General features: G+C 33.6%; 1 protein-coding gene across 4 annotated transcripts in view; it reads right to left on the bottom strand.

Annotated features, from left to right (window-relative positions):
- The window catches only part of LOC150097387 (spectrin beta chain-like), a 795721-nt gene that overhangs the window by 302150 nt on the left and 473997 nt on the right, over positions 1–19574 (bottom strand). For all 4 annotated transcript variants that reach the window (XM_090407783.1, XM_090407784.1, XM_090407785.1 and 1 more), the window contains exon 26: positions 15883–15973. In XM_090407783.1, coding sequence (XP_090263909.1) covers positions 15883–15973 — 91 coding nt within the window. The remainder of the gene's footprint in view (positions 1–15882; positions 15974–19574) is intronic.

The raw sequence follows: 19574 nt of genomic DNA, 5'->3' as shown, positions 1-19574 counted from the left end.
ATCAGAAGTTGTTAATGGTGTAACTTTTTCATGTAGTACTATCATAATAATCCTGTACACAACCTGCACGTACCTATCAGGAATTTGATGATGATGAAAAAGATGTGTGCTTTGCATTATGTAATACAAAGGCAAATAATATGAAATCATTAGCCTCTGCACACAAGTAGCTTAGTCATGAATGTACTTCATGTGAAAACTTTGTTTGCATATACTTTGATAAAGGATAAACCAAGAATATGATTTCTTGGTAAAAACAGACCATTAAAAAGAAAGTTATTAACATAACTATGAAAAAATAGGGAAAGCATATGATAATGATACACTTCAAATGAGGGTTGAGCCAAAAGAACTGAAATATATATTAAAAAGCTTAGTTGTAATTGATTATCATATCATTTATTTTATGGTATGAACAACATTAAGAGAGGGGGGGGGGAATAAATTCATGTATTGAACTTACTAACATATCACTATATCTTCAGAGCACAATTTATAACTATGATAGGCACTAAACTAAATATTAGAAACAATTCAAAACTGTAACTGGAACAGAACTAAGGTTTTCAAATGGCACCTTCTATGGGCTAGATAAATAACCATAAAACTTAATTTGGAGGCTATCTGGCTATCTCAGAATGACTGCCTCCAAAATCTTTGGCAAATTAATGCAACCATGTTTGTTGAGGTTGTGGGAGTGCTTCATACCAGATGCTGATTCTAAACAGTCTTTTTAACTTGTAGCAACTTTTGTGTAATTCTGATGTTTCCTTCCATTTAATCCTAGGTTAAGGAGTATCCAGAGCACGGTTTATTAGTGACAACTTTTGTGTTCAAAGTGGATGTTAACTGAGCTACCAGTCTGTCCAAATTAGGCAAAATTGCAGTCACACGGAACTTTATACACTCCAGGATGCACAAGAGGAAAGTTGATTTTTAGTAGAGCAGATAAAGGAAGCTAGCTGCATATGTGGTTTAAAAGCAGCATGGGTTTCATATTTGAAGAGAACTTTAGCTATTTTTTCCAATGTGCTCTTAACATATGGAATGGGAATAGTTTTGCTGTGATCCTGTGTGTTGGCTGTAAGAGGGATGGGATGCATTGAGTATTTTATTTATTTTACAGGCTGTAGCCATTTGCTGAAAAGGTGCTGCAAGGGTCTTTAAGCTCAATTTCAAGGGCTGTGCCATTTGAATAAATAGCTGTGAAGGACTATTACGAATAATCAACAACACCTAAGTCTTTCATGTATATACAAATTCTGCATGGAAAAGAGGTGCATGCGAAGCATGTGATTTAGGCAAATGGAAACTAAAATTGGCAAGACAACTCAATTGGTTTGTGCTCCTTAATAGATGCTAAGACATCGACACTATTCTTAATTGTCTAAAATTAAGACAGAAATTCGATGCAGAAAAAGCTAGAAGTATTTATATCCAGACAAGCTCAGCCATTATCTGAGAAATTTTCACATGTTTCTTTATAAAGGCGTTCCATGAGGAACCGACTTTTGTGAAGGACTCTTGTCTTTCTCCAATGAACTCTATGTCTAGTGAAGATGGCATGTTCTGAAAAGTCCAACTTTTCAGGTTTAAAGTATTCAATATAAGATTGGTGTTCTTCTAGCCGAATAGAGGCAGATCTTCCTGTTTGTCCGAAATAAGATTCTGTGCTCTTGTGGATTATCTTATTTCGGACAAACAGGAAGATTTGCCTCTACTCGGCTAGAGGAACACCAATCTTATATTGAATACTTTAAACCTGAAAAGTCTGGACATGCAGAACATGCCATCTTCACTAGACATAGAGTTCATTGGAGAAAGACAAGAGTCCTTCACAAAAGTCGATTCCTCATGGAACGCCTTTATAAAGAAACATGTGAAACTTTACTTCATTCTCCTAACTGAAACAGATCTGATGGCTTACGTCTATCCCCTTTGTGGGAGATAGCACTTTATAAATCAGCTAATCTTTCATAACTTTTTATTGTATAATTTTTTTTTTTTTTTTTGTTAGGAAATTTATTGACCTTTTTAGTTATCTTACACTAGCTACTTAGGTGGCGCTTTTTGGAATTGTCAGTTATTGTTTAATTTTGAGCTTAAAATGTACTGAAGATGCCTGTGACACACAGGCGAAAATGATACTATTAAATAATCTTTGTACGTGAGTTTTCCGTTATTAATTTTGTATTCATTAAGTATGAAAGTAGTTTTGTGATAGTTGATTTCTGCAGGGGCATAGACTTCTGTGGCTAATTGGTTCAAAAGATATATTTTGGTGATTACACCACATATTTTTATTATTCAGTTATATAAAACACTGAAATAATAGTTCCCGACAAGTTTCGTAAATCGTAGGATTTACATCTTCAGGGGGTAAATAGTATAACTTAAAGTTTAAACAAGAGAATTAATAAATACAAATCATAACTGTCTGGCTATTCATAAAACTCAAATAACAGAATGCAGAATTATAACATTATTGATGTTGAACAATACTGGACGATGTCACGTGTTCTTGTTCTCTACAATCCAAGCTCAGATTAAGGTAGATTTTTTATTAGAGCCGACCACACTTGATGGAGAATTAAACCTTGATTTTTATTGCATTGGGTTGGGTTTTTAGCATATTAGCAGCTTCTTTAAATTTTCTTATATAACTGTTGTTTTCTTTGTATGACATCGTCGTTTTTTGCCAGAGTACATTGTGTCCAGTGGAAGTGGTATGGAAAGCAAGACCCATTTTTTTGTTCTCTTTTGTATTGTACGTCTTTTTGGTGATCAGTCATGCGTATTTCTCCAGATCTTCCTGTCTGTCCTACGTAGCAAATCCCACAAGAGCAATGGATTTTGTATACTCCTGGTTTTTTAAGAGGATGATGAGGTGGTTTTAGTGGATGTAGGAATCTTGACATTTTTTCCATAGGAAGGAAGGCTACTTTTATGTTGTGTTTGTTCGTTAATTTGGCTAGCTTATCTGTAACATTTTTGATATAAGGAAGCGAGATTGCGTTTTTGTAATCCTGTTTTATTGTGTTGTTAGTTGGAGGCATTTTAAGGATTCTCTTGATGGTTTTTGTTTCATATCCATTCTGTTGGAGGATTTGTGTTAAGTATTTTAGTTTTCTTCATTATATCTTTCTTGTGTGCTGGAGATATAGCATGCTCTGTCTCAAAGAGTTTTAATTAAGCTTATTTTTTGTGAAGGATGGTGGTGTGATGTTGCATTTAGAAATCTTCCAGTGTTTGTTGGCTTCCTATATACTGAGAAGGAGAGTTTACTTTCTTCATTAACTTCTAATAGAATATCCAGAAAAGGAAGTTTTTTTATTTTTTTCTTGTTCTAAAGTGAATTTTATGGTGTTGTACAAATTGTTGCGATAATCTTTGAAATTGATAAGTTCATCTGTTGTTCCACTGAATATGATGAAAATATTGTCCACATAGCATAGCCATATTTTTGGTTTTTTATGGTAATTTCTTAAAAGCATTGTTTTCAAATTTTTCCATAAATAGGTTTGTTAATACCAGTGATAATGATGAACCCATGGCCAGTCCTCCTTTTTGTTCCCAGATTCTATTTTTATAGGTGAAAAAAGTATTGTTTATACAATGTTTAAAAAGATTCAAGATGTCTGGAGGGAAAAGGTCTTCTAGGAGATTCAAAATTTCTTGTCCCGGGACGTTTGTAAACAAGCTGATAATGTTGAGACTTGCTAAGATGTCTGTTGGACCAATATATATATATATATATATCTTTCACTTTTTCTATGAAATGTTTACTATTTTTTATGAAGGAAGATGTTTTTCCTATATGTTGTGAGATCATGTTGGTGAGGTATTTCGCCAAGTTGGAAGTTGGTGAATCTCTTCCATCTACTATTGGTCTTAAAGGTATATCTGTCTTATGGATCTTTGGAACACCATATATTCTTGGTATCAAAGGATGTTTTGATTGTAAGTTAAGTTCTTCCGTTCAGAAAGGCACTTTTTTTTTTATTAGATCATTTGTTTTTTTGTTTTTTTTGTGTGTAGGCCAAGTCGGGTCTCTGTCTATGGGTTTGTAGGTGCTGGTATCTTCCAGGAGACTTTTCATTTTGTTATCATATTCTGTAGCATTTAAAACGACAGTTGCATTGCCTTTATCCGCTTTTATTATGACAATATTTTTGTCATCTTTTAACTTTTTAAGGCAAACGTATTCATTGTAAGGTAGATTCCTACGAGGTAATCTGCTTTTTAATAGTAAAGCTGTACTTTCTATACGGATAAGATCTGCCGTGTTGTCCGGTAGATTTCTAATTCCTTTTTCTATTTGTGCTATGATATCAATTTTTGGAAGGAAACGTGGAGGTTAAGGCAAAGTTAAAACTCTTAAGTAAAAGATTATTCTCCTCTTTTGTTAGGACTCTCGAAGAAAGATAATAACTACTTTTGAATGATCTAGTTGTTTTTTTTTATGTATTTCCTTCTTCTGAAGGAGTACGTTGAACTTATGAATTAATGTATGTTTCTTCTGTTCTGAGATCGCTATTGCTTTGTTAAATGTAACACTATCGATGTTGTTCCATAGGTAGGATAAGTTTTAAAAGAGGTAAACCGTGAGTAGACATAACTATACAAATAGATAACGGAAAAACTCACGTAGAAATATTATTTAATAGTATAATTTTCGCCTGTGTGTCACAGGCATCTTCAGTACAATTAGGCACAAAAATTAAACACTAACTGACAATTCCAAAAAGCGCCACCTAAGTAGCTGGTGTAAGATAACTAAAAAGGTCAATAACTTTCCTAAAAAAAAAAAAAAAAAAAAAAAAAAAAAAAAAAAAAAAAAAAAAATTAATACAATAAAAAGTTAGGAAAGATTAGCTGATTTGTAAAGTACTAGCTCCCATAAAGGGGATAGACGTAAGCCGTCGGATCTGTTTAAGTTAGGAGAATGAAGTAGAGTTTCACATGCTTCTTTATAAAGGCGTTCCATGAGAAACTGACTTTTGTGAAGAACTCTTGTCTTTCTCCAATGAACTCTGTGTCTAGTGAAGATGGCATGTTCTGCAAGTCCAGACTTTTCAGGTTTAAAGTATTCAATATAAGATTGGTGTTCTTCTAGCCGAATGGAGGCAGATCTTCCCGTTTGTCCGAAATAACATAATCCACAAGAGCACGGAATCTGGTAGACACCTGGATGATTAAGATGTGGAAGCTTGTCCTTTGGAGAAGCGAGAAAGGTGGAGATTTTTCTAAACGGTCGAAAGGCAACAAAAATATTCAGTGGTTTTAAAAATTTTTGCTATACGTTCACTGATGCCTTGTATATAAGGGATGGTAATGCGCGTTATTTCCTCTGTGTTTGAAGAGGGAGACATATTAAATCTACTCAAAGTTCTTTTAATGAAGCAATTCTTATAGCCATTAGATAGAAAGGAAGAAGTTATATATCGTATTTCTTTCTGTAAAAGATCGTCTGTAGAACAAAAGGAGTGGGCCCGATGAACCAGTGTTTTAATAGTTCCTGCCTTTTGACTGGGATGGTGATGAGATTCCGCATGGATATAGTGGCCTGTATGAGTCTTCTTTCTATAAACTGAGAAATGTAGGTTACCATCTGGTTGGCGAAGAATTAGAAGATCTAAAAAGGCTAACTGCTTATTTGATTCTACTTCTAGGGTAAACTTGATCCTAGGATGAAATGCGTTTAACTTATTGAGAAATTGTTGAAGTTCATCAGAAGAGCCATTCCATACAGCAAAAATGTCATTGACATATCTGAACCAATGAGTAGGTCTGGGAGAAATATTGTCAAAGATACGTTGTTCAAAATGTTCCATAAAGAAATTAGAGATAGCAGGAGAGAGAGGATTACCCATTGCTGTTCCTTCAATTTGTTGATACAACTTATTTTTAAAAGAAAAATAACCAGAATTTATTACAAAAACAAATAAGTTTACAATGTCTGAAGGAAATTCCTGTTGTAGTAATTCAATAATTCAATAAAATAAAATTTCAGATCTTCATTTGGACGTTTCTGATATCATGATCAGTTTAGATGTTGTTTCTTTATTTACAAATGTGCCTCTTTCGGAAAGTATTGAATTACTACAACAAGAATTTCCTTCAGACATTGTAAACTTATTTGATTTTGTAATAAATTCTGGTTATTTTTCTTTTAAAAATAAGTTGTATCAACAAATTGAAGGAACAGCAATGGGTAATCCTCTCTCTCCTGCTATCTCTAATTTCTTTATGGAACATTTTGAACAACGTATCTTTGACAATATTTCTCCCAGACCTACTCATTGGTTCAGATATGTCAATGACATTTTTGCTGTATGGAATGGCTCTTCTGATGAACTTCAACAATTTCTCAATAAGTTAAACGCATTTCATCCTAGGATCAAGTTTACCCTAGAAGTAGAATCAAATAAGCAGTTAGCCTTTTTAGATCTTCTAATTCTTTGCCAACCAGATGGTAACCTACATTTCTCAGTTTATAGAAAGAAGACTCATACAGGCCACTATATCCATGCGGAATCTCATCACCATCCCAGTCAAAAGGCAGGAACTATTAAAACACTGGTTCATCGGGCCCACTCCTTTTGTTCTACAGACGATCTTTTACAGAAAGAACTACAATATATAACTTCTTCCTTTCTATCTAATGGTTATAAGAATTACTTCATTAAAAGAACTTTGAGTAGTTTTAATATGTCTCCCTCTTCAAACACAGAGGAAATAATGCGCATTACCATCCCTTATATACAAGGCATCAGTGAACGTATAGCAAAAATTTTTAAAACCACTGAATATTTTTGTTGCCTTTCGACCGTTTAGAAAAATCTCCACCTTTCTCGCTTCTCCAAAGGACAAGCTTCCACATCTTAATCATCCAGGTGTCTACCAGATTCCGTGCTCTTGTGGATTATGTTATTTCGGACAAACGGGAAGATCTGCCTCCATTCGGCTAGAAGAACACCAATCTTATATTGAATACTTTAAACCTGAAAAGTCTGGACTTGCAGAACATGCCATCTTCACTAGACACAGAGTTCATTGGAGAAAGACAAGAGTTCTTCACAAAAGTCAGTTTCTCATGGAACGCCTTTATAAAGAAGCATGTGAAACTCTACTTCATTCTCCTAACTTAAACAGATCCGACGGCTTACGTCTATCCCCTTTATGGGAGCTAGTACTTTACAAATCAGCTAATCTTTCCTAACTTTTTATTGTATTAATTTTTTTTTTTTTTTTTTTTTTTTTTTTTTAGGAAAGTTATTGACCTTTTTAGTTATCTTACACCAGCTACTTAGGTGGCGCTTTTTGGAATTGTCAGTTAGTGTTTAATTTTTGTGCCTAATTGTACTGAAGATGCCTGTGACACACAGGCGAAAATTATACTATTAAATAATATTTCTACGTGAGTTTTTCCGTTATTTATTTGTATAGGTAGGATGAAAGAGATGTGGCCAGTTCATTATGAAGAGAAAAAGTGTTATTACTAATTAATGCTAATTCAGCTCTAGTGACTGTAATTCTTTCTCTTAGAAAAGCTAGTTCCATTTTATGATAAATTCTGGAGGCCTTGTTTGTGTGGAATATGCGTTTGCTTTTGATGAATTTTGGGATGACTTCGTTATCTCTGCATCGGATGAGGAAAATTTGACGATAAACGAAATTGAGATGTTTAATGCGTAGTTTCTCTAGTTGTATAACTTTATGCCAAAAGTGCTCACCATAAGTTTGTAATTGCAGGTGTAGACTTCTGTGGCTAATTGGTTCAAAAGATATATTTTGGTGATTACACCACATTTTTTTATTATTCAGTTATATAAAACACTAAAATAATAGTTGATTTCTTTTTGAAGTTCATTTAGGTCATCAAGAAGAGAGCAAGCTCCATGTCCCAAGGTAGAAATTATTCCAAGTTTTTGGGGAGGGAAGTGATGGGATTGACTATGAAGATATCTGTTGGTATGTGTAGGCTTTCTATACATCGAAATTTAGGATAGAACTAAGCATCAACAGGTTAGTCTTTCTAAACCGTTGCAAATTCCACACTGTCTTTCCTAAATTTATATCCTTTAAAGAGAATATAACAACAGAACGTGCAAGGAGAGTCTATCATAAAGCTAAACTAGACCTACTGGTTGAAAGAATCTGTGATACAAAACGTACTCTCTCTTTTCTGTTCACCAAAAAAAGAACTTTAGCTCAAATACTAGAAGAAACTTTAGATAATGAACGGTGTTCATATCTTTAATATGAACTGTGAATCTCAAGCAGTCCAAATACAATATGATAACAAAGTAAATCTTATTAGAAAATTTGAAACATTAAAAAGAGTACAAAATAATAGAAACTTCTCAAAACCCCACATCAACTTTGATGTGGGGTTTTGAGAAGTTTTGACAAAGTCGTAATTAACAAATCTTCTCACATACTTTCACACAAAGAAAAAAGCATCCTTAGTAGATGTCTAAATTTTATTCCTTCTCCAAAATTTATCCCAAAAGAATCACTCCTTACCAAAATAGAAAAAGCTACTTCATTCCTCCCTTCACAAGATGCAAAACTTCTGTGTATTGAATCCATCTTTATTATCAATAATGCAAAACCACCCGCAGATAACATTATTTCGACAGAACGTAAAGCAATTAAGAGTTTAAAAAATAACAGAGATATAATTATTCTTCCTGCAGACAAAGGCAATGCAACAGTTATCCTCAACTCTGAAGATTACCAAAATAAGATGCTTGAATTACTACAAAGTGATACCTAATCAATACTTGAGAGCGATCCAACTCGAGAACTTCAAAATCATACCAATAACTTATTAAAAACTGCCACTGAACTGTCTCGAAACATTCGCCTGTCTCTATGCTCTCTCCATCCTCTTATTCCGTTCATATATGGAGTTCCAAAAATCCATAAGGAAAACATCCCACTACATCCCATTGTGGAAGGTATTGATTCTCCGATGTACAAACTTTCTAAACATCTTGCAAAATACCTCAAATGTTTTTCAGGCAAGTCTTCATCCTTTATCAATAACACAGTGGACTTTGTTTCATACATTAAGGATGTGACAGTTAATGAAGATGAAATCATGGTTAGTTTCGACATAATTTCCTTGTTCACTAATATCCCAACAGATGAAGTCATAACATTACTCAAAGACAAGTTATCCAAAAAAATGTTGGCCTTATTTACCCATTGCATCAAGTCCGGTTACTTTAGAATCCAAGATACTATATACAAGCAAAATCATGGTTTGGCGATGAGTAATCCTTTACTTGGCGATGAGTAATCCTTTACAAATATTTACTTGGAAGATTTTGAAGCCAAGGCTATCTCTTCCTTTGCTTTAACACCTAAAGTGTGGAAACGTTATGTGGATGACATTTTCCTCATTTGGAGCCATGGACATGATCCCCTAATGGATTTCCTGGAACATCTCAATAGTCGACATCCAAGTATAAAGTTCACAGCAGAGCTTGAAACTGATAGTTCCCTGCCTTTTCTAGATGTAAAACTGACCCGCTCTTCTGGTAAACTTAAAATTTAGATGTATAGAAAGCCTACACATACCAACAGATATCTTCATAGTCAGTCCCATCACTTCCCTCCCCAAAAACTTGGAATAATTTCTACCTTGGGACATAGAGCTCGCTCTCTTTTTGATGACCCAAATGAACTTAAAAAAAAAAAAAAAAAAAAAAAAAAAAAAAAAAAAAAAATCAACTATCTCAAAACTACTTTCATACTTAATGGATATTCTGAAAGAATTATTGAAAAATTCCTTCTTAATCCTCCTAGTCATCACACAAAAGAAATAAATACATTTAAAGGCAATATATCTATTCCTTACATAAGTTCAGTTTCACAAAAATTAGCCAAGGTTCTAAGAAAATACAGTATCAGAACTTTGTTCACTCCACTTCCAAAAATCCACTCCTTAATAAGCTATCCAAAACCTTGTCGTCATCATCTTAAATATCCTGGTGTGTACAAAATATGGTGATTGTGATATTCCTTATTTTAGCCAGACAAACAAATCTATTGAATTACGTATGGAGGAACACATGAGGGACATTGCTTACAAGAGACAGAGAGCCAGTGCCTTATCAAGCCATATCCTTTTCTCGGCTGATCCTAATGATGAAAACCCAAGTCATACAGTCCGCTGGGACAGACCTACTAACATCTTTCATTGCCATGATGAATTGGAGAGAAAAATCATAGAATCTAGGGAAATCATCCTCAACCCTGAACATCTAAATAATAACTTGAGCTACAACCTCCCAGATAGTCATTCAGCTGTAATCATGTACTGGCGTTCACGTGATGCTGCAAGCATGCACTCTCCCAACAATGCAACAAACGAAAGAACAGCTTTAAATACAACTACAACGTTTTCATGCTAATTATGTATAGAGACTCTCTATGTTGTTTGTAGTTTTTTTAATCTTCAGTGTTTAGTGTTTTTCTTTTATTTTATAATGTTACCTGATGAAGGTTGTTATAAGCTGAAACTAGTCGTGTTTTACTATTAAACCCGCTTTTTTTTTACCTAACTCTCAGTTTAAGTCATTCAACTCTATTTTACAATATATATATATATATATATATAAACTGCTGTGTGGAACTTTGATGAGTTTCCCACATTTTATCCACTAGCTAACTTCTATATACATTTTGAAAACCTAGCACTCAACAGCTATACTCAAACCAGTGGTCGGGTTGAAAGTTTATTTTTCACTTGGTTAGACTATAATAAATTTAATTTAATCCTTTATCCAAATGTGAGCAAACAAAGTTTGTGCCTGAAAGTATCTTCAGGACTGGGGTAAGGTGGTACAACACCGGACAACTCGTTGCAAAGGTGGAGCAAGCTAACATCACTCCTATCTCAGTATCTCCCATAATGGATAAAGGATTAAACTAAATTTATTACAGTGGTCGGGTTGCACTATGCTGATGATATGTTTGCTATTTGGCTCTCACAGCCCAAACACAGTGGATGCATTTTTGTTGCCTCTTATCAGCCAGCATCCTAACATGAAAGAAAAAGAAGATAACTGTTTCTCCTTTCTAGATACACTAGTGGCAAGACAAGACTTGGGCTAATGCTCATTATTCTTTTCTGTTTGTCAAATATTTAGTTCAATGCTTGTGTGCTTATCACAGTTATAATCTGTGCTCTGAAGATGATTGGTAGAAAACCAGCAAAATATTAACAAGTTCAAAAAATGTATTTATTTCCTCTCTTAGTGTTGTATATACCGTGAAGCAAGATTATGAAAAAGAAATTGAAAATTTTTTTAGCGACAATCAACCAGAAGTAAACTGTTTTCTTGAAGAAAATTTTGTTTTGAAACAAACTCATTTAGTGGACATTTTTGAAAAGCTCAAAACAAATCAATAAGGTAAGTAAATTCAGAGAGAAAGATGTTGTGGCTGTGCATTCATTAAAAACTGATCTATGGCTAACAAACAGGGATAAAAATAGGAATAACATTTGTGATGTTTTTTTATTTGAAAAACACAATTTATTTCAAAATATGTTTACTCTGATAAATTATGGAGACTACTAGCATGTTAAGAATAATTAACTTAATTTCCTGAAATTTCAAGCTTCATATTAAGGTCATCATCTGGAGTATACACATATACATACATACAAGTTAAATTACAATTAAAACAGTATGCCAGAGTTATACAAATGTGATCAATCATTATTCTACTGGCCTGACATCTGATAGAAATAATAAAAAAAAAAGACATATTACACATGCTTGCAAATACTGACACAAAAACTCTTACCACCACCCAACAAAAACTAGGAGTCATTAACACACTAAAAAACAGGACTTCAAAGGTTTGCTCCATTGAGCACTTAAGCATGAATTAAAAATTATCAGGGATACTTTCTGATAAAATGGCTACAGCAAAAATACTATGAACAAAATTCTATTAAAAAAAACTGCATCTAATAATAATAAAAATAAACTAGATTGCAATAAATTGTAGCCATTCCATACATTACAGGGATATCAGACAAAATACACAGAATACTACCCAAATACAACCTTAATTCGATTCTTAAACTTGCAAAATTAAACAACTTATTTAATTCCTCCAAGGATCCACTTGCTTTCCTTGTCCACCCTGGAGTATATCATATTCAATATACTACCTGTAACCCACCTGATAATGATGAAATTGAATGTACAATTCCTATCCATAATAAGGAACATAAATGGCACATTAAATTTAATAACTATGGTAAATCTAGACTTTTTGATCATGCCATGGATACTCTATATAAAATTAACTGAAAAGGCACTGTTTATTACATCATACCAAAATTTGACACGAGTGCAAAATTTAAAGAGGCAAGAAATTCTAATTCTGGCCATGTAAAAAATAGGATATAGCTTTGATGTAGGTTTCCCTTGGGCCCCCCTCCCTCACTAGAGATCACAGGCCAATAGAATAACAGCTGATTATATTAGTGCCACTTCAGCATACTGTTAAAATAATGTAGTATGTGTGCGTGCGTGCGTGCGTGTGTGTGTACTTCCGATGATGACCTTAATGTGAAGGTCAAAACATCAGAAAATTAAAGTAATTATCCTTAACACAGTAGAAGAAGTCTCTATATATCAAACGAATGCTGATCACTCCCCTTAAAAGAAAGGATTTCGAAATATGAATGGATAAGGAATTCATTTTCTGTGGACAAACAGAATATATATAATGGCATTGATCTATTTCTGATAAATAAAACCCATAGACTTGTAGTGATGGTACACTGACACAAATATTCAATCCTAAATTTTACTCAGTTTTGGTTATATGAAGGAAAAAAAAAGAAAGAAAGAAAGAAATTAGCTCTGCTAACACATTCCAGAATGCTAATAATGTTAAATTCTTTCCTAATATTCTCATTTTTAATATGATACTTTGTTAAATAGCATGGATGCATGTGTTTATTCACCTAATCTTTCTCAGATATCTCATATAGGTGATTTCAAGTTGATCAAGTTTTATTTCAAAGCCAGGACTCAGATCCATAAGTTAAAACTGATTTAAATACCGTCTTGTATATAGCTAGTTTAGTGTGTGTTTTGACACATTTCTCTCTTGTTCCATATAAATTCATTCAGTTGACTTCTGGCCATACCAGCTATGTTAATTCAGTTGACTATTTCAATATGTAATTTACCATCTTCACTAAAAATTGTGCCTAAACAGCAGAAATTTTACTTCTTCTATAGGTTGTTTCTCCATTCAGGATACAGTTGATATTTTCATGCTCCTACATCTTTTTAATACTGATATTCATACCAAATTTATTACAGCAATTATTCAACTAAATCAGGAAATTCTTCATACATGTATAAGGCTTATCGAACAGTATAACATCATCTGCATAAAGAAAAGAGTTGAGATGAATATCTCAATTTTGACATCGGTGATGAAGAATAGTGGAGATAATGAATGTGCACTCATGTGTCTGACACCTGATTTATCATCCAAATATCTTTCTGTATCTCCTTCCATTCTAACTACTAACTTAGAACTTGAATATAGATTATGTGTTGTTCAATGTGATGTTTTGAAAAGATTTTCTCTGAGCACCGTGCCATATGTCTTTTCTAGATCTACAAAACTTATATACAGATCCTTGTTATATTCCCATGATTTCTCAACTACTTCTCTTGAAGTGAAAATATGATTGTGACAACCTCTATTTGGCCAGAATCTAGTTTATTCTTCTCCAAGCTTCCCTTCCACAATTTTTCTGTCTGTTCTCATGCATGCTTGGATAATCCTCATCTCAAACATTCAATAAGGAAATTCCTGTGTGTTTCTCATTCAGTTTTATTTCTGTTTTTACAGATAAGATCTCTACTCCAATCAGTTATTTTTTATCTGTTTAATTTGTCCATCACAAAAATCACGAAATTCTTCAGTTCAACTGAATACAAATATGTATTTTAAATATTTAAGTTGATTATTTTATGAAAATCACCAATCTGTATTGAGTGGGTTGGAGTGGATCTTTTTTATTTCTGTGAAATAAAATTTGGAAACCAAAGTACTGTTTCAGCATAGATGAATCATGTGTATGTTCAACATCTATCCTTCATTTTCCCAACTTCACCCCCATACCACTTTTGACTAGTTGTATGGTTGACAGGTGATGTAATCAGCATTGAAAACGGCTTCCGACTCCAATGTTTAATGCATCATGATTTGGCAGGGGATCTATCAAATACATCCCATGCTCTGTTTTGATTTAGCTGCTCGATACTGAGGATTCTGCCATAGTTTTAGACAGAGTGGAAATGGGGAAGTTTTAGAAATGCAGTTGTCACTGCCTGGAAAATACTGTCTGTTAGATACACTGCTGTTTGGCTGACTGTTTCAGTATTAAACTCTTCAATTGACAGTCAGTCAGCCTGGTCAATTTCCACCTTGGCATCCATTTACTGTGAGGAAATATTGAAAAGCACAGGAAAGTGATTATTCCATATAAGTTTGCAATGAAATAGTGAGAAGATGATGAGGAGAGAGGGGATGTCACATTAACTGCAGAATATGAATGGGTCAGCATATGAAAGAAGGTATTGCTCACAATCATTCAGAAAAAAGATACATCATTATTGTGATGTATATGATCAATCCAGTCTCTCCCAGTGGTTTCATTCTCACTACTTCACAGAGTATTGTACCCATTAAGTCACCTATAAGAATACTTAGAAGCAGTTGCAATATGCAATAATCAAGGTTTGCCACACTTAATTCAGAACCTGGTGGTAGGTATATGAAATATACAATAATAATAAATCCCACTGATGAATGGATACAGCTTCTGGAGCAGTGTTATTCAAAAATATTGAAAATGGATATGACTGTCCACAAAGATAAGAATAATAGTAGAACAGAAATATGAATAACAGTAAAATGCCTTAAGGTGGAATCCTGACTGGGTTTTAAATATGTCTCCAATATATAGACAGACAGACACACACATGTTTGTGTTTTGGCAAAAATGCCTTGGTATCTGATATTCTGACAGAATCCACAAGAGTTCTTATTCAGAAGTATAAATGGATAGAAATCTAAAGAAAAAGACTAATAAAATATTATGTGTGGAGTGTTGTCCTCTATGCGGCTGAAACTCGGACACTGAAGAAAGAAGAAATCAAGATTTTGGAAAGCTTTGAGATGTGGATTTGGAGATGGATGGAAAAAATCAAATGGACAGATAAAATAACTAATGAAGAGGTCTTAAAAATGAGTAGAAGAAGAAAAAAGTCTGTTAAAGAAGATAAAAAGAAGAAAGGGAAACTGGATTGGACATATTCTGGGAGAAAATGGAATCATCAGAGATGCCATTGAAGGAAAAATAGAAGGAAAAAGAGTTTTTCTTACAGAGGAAGAGTAAGGAAAACAATGCTATATGACATGCTGAATGGAGACAGGTACACAACCTTGAAAGAGAAGGCTCAGAACAGAAGAGAGTGGAGGGAATGTTTTTGCTACTAAAAGAAGAACCTGCTCATTTGCAGAATATTTAAGAAGATATGGTCTACTACAAATGATACAAACTGGAGGGAAAATTGTAAGATTTTTCAGCTCATAAAATGCATTATGTTTCAAAATGAACCTGGAAAATAACAATTTCAGAACTGAAAGTGAAAAACTTATTTTTTTTGCACTGTCATGTATAGACATAAATAATGTACTACAGATATTATTCATAGGAGCTACAGATATCACATACAATTTGTTTTAGTACTTTCAACATATTGATCTAGCTGTTCATGTAAGACATTAAAAGTGCATCTGCTTATGGGTAAAACCTACCTCATCACAGTTTTGCAAAAACTGATGAAGCATAACTTGATCCTTCAGTTTTTCTAATAATTCTTCTGCTCGGACATGATTAGCATTACGCCTGCAATTTTAAACAGATTTTCTTCTATGAATTATCAACGCAAAATGAAGTTATAATTTTACATTTTTATAATCTGAATGATATTTAGAATAGTAACAGGCTAGTAAAAAACTAGTAATGTATTTTTAAAAATATCTTTAAAATAAAGTATAAAGCAATAAAATTTTCATATTAAAATTAATCAAAACTATTGATAAAAACAAAAATAGCTATCATTAATCATTTACAGCTTTCAACACACACAAATCACATGAATAACATGCATACAGCAACACTCAATGCTTGAGACATCCCCTTTTTGCTTTCATGCATACCCTAAGTCTGTGAGGCCTCATATTGATACGTTTTACATATATCGATGGTGGCATGTAATGTTCGACAGAAACACTGCCGCTACTCACTCCAAATCCACCTTCAGGCTGGTGGTGCTGGAGTGTTGTTTCTTGAATGCTATTCACTTAAACACCGACCACAATTTTAAGTCCAACAGATTCACGTGGAGACTTCCAAACAGCAAATCATATAGTGATATGTGGCCAGGTTTTACATCTTCCATCGCTGCTAATCATACTTCCTAGATATTTAAATGTCTTTACTTGATTCAATTTTTCCCCATTTATCTCTGTGTAAGGTTTGATCCTTTTCTCACAGAAATACAACTTTGATACCCCTGATATGTCACTCCCCTACCAAACCATCACTGATGCAAGGTGATGACCTCTCTGAATCCTGGGTGCTATGACACATGCTTTGTGACTATCCGGGGCATATACCTGATCATTTTGGCAGTTAAATGACACTTCAATGTGAAACCTTTATCTGTGAAGAAGATATCTCTGTGTCTGTTGTTCACATCCACCAGAGAAGTGGCTTTGATTTTATCACATTCTGCTGCATTAGTTGTGGTGTTATGGGTTAATAGTCCAATAAACAAACATCCTACTCTCCCAAGTGTTTTTAGCATGTTGAAAATAACAGATGGTGGCATTCCAACTTTATGAAATGCTATTACAGCTACATGGTTCTCATAATATCTCCACTACATGTTAGCCAGCACAGCTAGACAATTCGCTCTCTACTGACAAACATGTGAATGTTGCTGTGCATAACACCACTAACAGAATGGCTCGTGCAATTCTGTGTGTGTGTGTGTGGGGGGGGGTAACAGTATTTATGGCAAGGATGACCTACTAACGGAATTAACCACAATATCCAGAGAACTTTCTTTAAATGGTTACCCAAAAAGACTCTATAACAAGATTCTCTTTACTGATATACCACATCGACAACGTGATGACGTCCAATACATCAGTACAATTACGATTCCTTTTGTCAGCAACCTTTCCAAAAAATTAGCTAACCTTTTAAAACCACATAAGATCAGAGTGGCATTCAAACCAATCAACACTATTCGGAAATTTTTAAGATCAACGAAAGATCCTCACCCATTCTACAAGTACTCTGGAGTATATAATATACCTTGCTCATGTGGTAATAATTATGTAGGTCAGACCTCTAGAAGCTTTGAAACGAGAAAGAAAGAACACACAGGATATGTCAGAAATAACAGACAAGACATTTCAGGCCTTTCATGCCACTTTGCCTCTACTAACCATCACATTGAGTGGGATAAGAGCCTTATGCCATACACAGAAGATAACTACCATTCAAGAACCTTTAAAGAAGCAGCTACAGTCGCCCGTAAAACTGAAAACCTAAACAAGAATCAAGGTCTAATTTTACCAGAAATTTGGAAAACTTTTATCAGATCATTAAACATCAAAGAAATGAACTTTCATAACAATTACGTCATGAGCCATAACGAATAAATCACGTTAACGAGACACGCACATTGTCACGCACAATACCAATTTTTTGTATGAATTAGAACCATCAGTTATAACCTAGTCTGTAAACTTCATTTTAGCTTACTAGTTTGTATTCCCTGAGGATGCCAATAGAAAAAGATTGGCGAAACATGTAGGAGGATAAAATAAAGCTACTTGACAAAGATTATATAAAAAAAGTGTAATAGTCTTATGAATAATTGTCAAGAAAAAATTCAACACACAAATGAATTATTTAAGTACAGCTGACTCTCAGTAGAAAGAATTTTTTAGTGAGTAAAAATTAATATTTGAGTGATAATGAATGAGTGAATATTTGTTATAGTGGAAAAGGATTCATTTACTATAATGAATTTCCTTTAAATCAAAATTAATACCATTAGGCTTCGGCTGGGACTTTTCAGTTATGAGGTTATAATTTTACATTTTTCATTATAATGGTGTTTGCTATAGTTACAGGGAAAATGCCAAAAAATAGTGTGGACACCAAATTTAATATAGGAATCTCAGAGTTTGTTTAGAAACAAAAGTTGATTAAAAATTGAAATCTACTGATGAAATTCTAAAAATGGCATGCCATATTAAAAATGCAGGTATTAGAAAAAAATCTTCAATAGTATGTTCATTTAATATTTTAGAAATTTCATTTAGTAATATTTAATAACTTGAGCTTTTATGTCTGGGAATATTTTGTGAAATTTATTATTTTTTTTAAATGTCTACTACTCACGAAAGATTATTTGCAACCTACAATGCAAACATACTGTGGGTGGGATAAAGTTTGTTTAATCATTTATTTATTTATTTTACATTGAGTTGAATTTTCTTCAGTGATCCTGGAACTGATTTCTTGGTGTTTGCCTTAGTGTTGTAGATTTGTTATTATGTTAATCTGGCATTCTTGTATGTACAGCAATTAGAAACAAAATGGAATGTAGGTGTATATGTAGAGGATCAATAGGATAAGTGAGCAGGTGTGAGTTGCACATTATGTTTCCAATGCAATGTAATGTACAAGTTCTATAAATGAGAGTAGGAAACATGGAATAAATGATTTAAGACCAAGGATGGAAGGTGATGAAAGCGTAAGTTGGTGATAGTGGACAGAAGGGTGAGCAAAAAATAAAAACGCATATACTGGTATGAAAGAGTGTGATTAGTGGCACGGAAGTCTGCGATTGATAAAAAAAAAAAAAAAACATGCAAGTGAACATGAATGAAAAAGAAAGTATGAGTGCTGAAATGCAAGAAAGCATGTGTGGTGAAAATGATGCAAGAATTGAAAGTTCAAATGACAAAGATAAAGTGTATAGAGATTGAAATAAAATTATTCTTAGATGCAAATGGAAGAGATTAAAAGCATCAAAAAAAAAAAAAAAAAACTGGAAAAGAGGTGTAACAAATGATTCAGTACTGTATGGAGACTCCCTTTATTAGATGGATGACAAATGAGAGGGTGTACAAAGTATGCTTTCCAGGAAGGAGAAGAAGCAAGTGAGACGGTGGAAATGAAGAGTAAGCAAACAAAACAGTTGGTGGTGATGATCTGAGGAACAATTGAATGTTGGCAATGGTAGCAAAAGTTTGTCATTACAATTTTGAAAAGTTGTAATGACACACTTTTATTGAAGATTCCAAAACAAATTCCACTGAAAATCATTCATGGGAAATAAGTTGGTATATGTCTATGGATAAATGGAAGAACAAATCTAACCAGCGTTTAAGAATTTTGAAAAATATGCAACAGATACAGA

Source organism: Typopeltis vanoorti, chromosome 17 (genome assembly GCF_054136105.1).
Source record: "Typopeltis vanoorti isolate ZY-2024b chromosome 17, IOZ_Tvanoo_1.0, whole genome shotgun sequence".
Taxonomy (NCBI): domain Eukaryota; kingdom Metazoa; phylum Arthropoda; class Arachnida; order Uropygi; family Thelyphonidae; genus Typopeltis; species Typopeltis vanoorti.
Note: the sequence above shows the minus strand (reverse complement) of the source record. Positions and strands in the feature narration are given on the sequence as shown.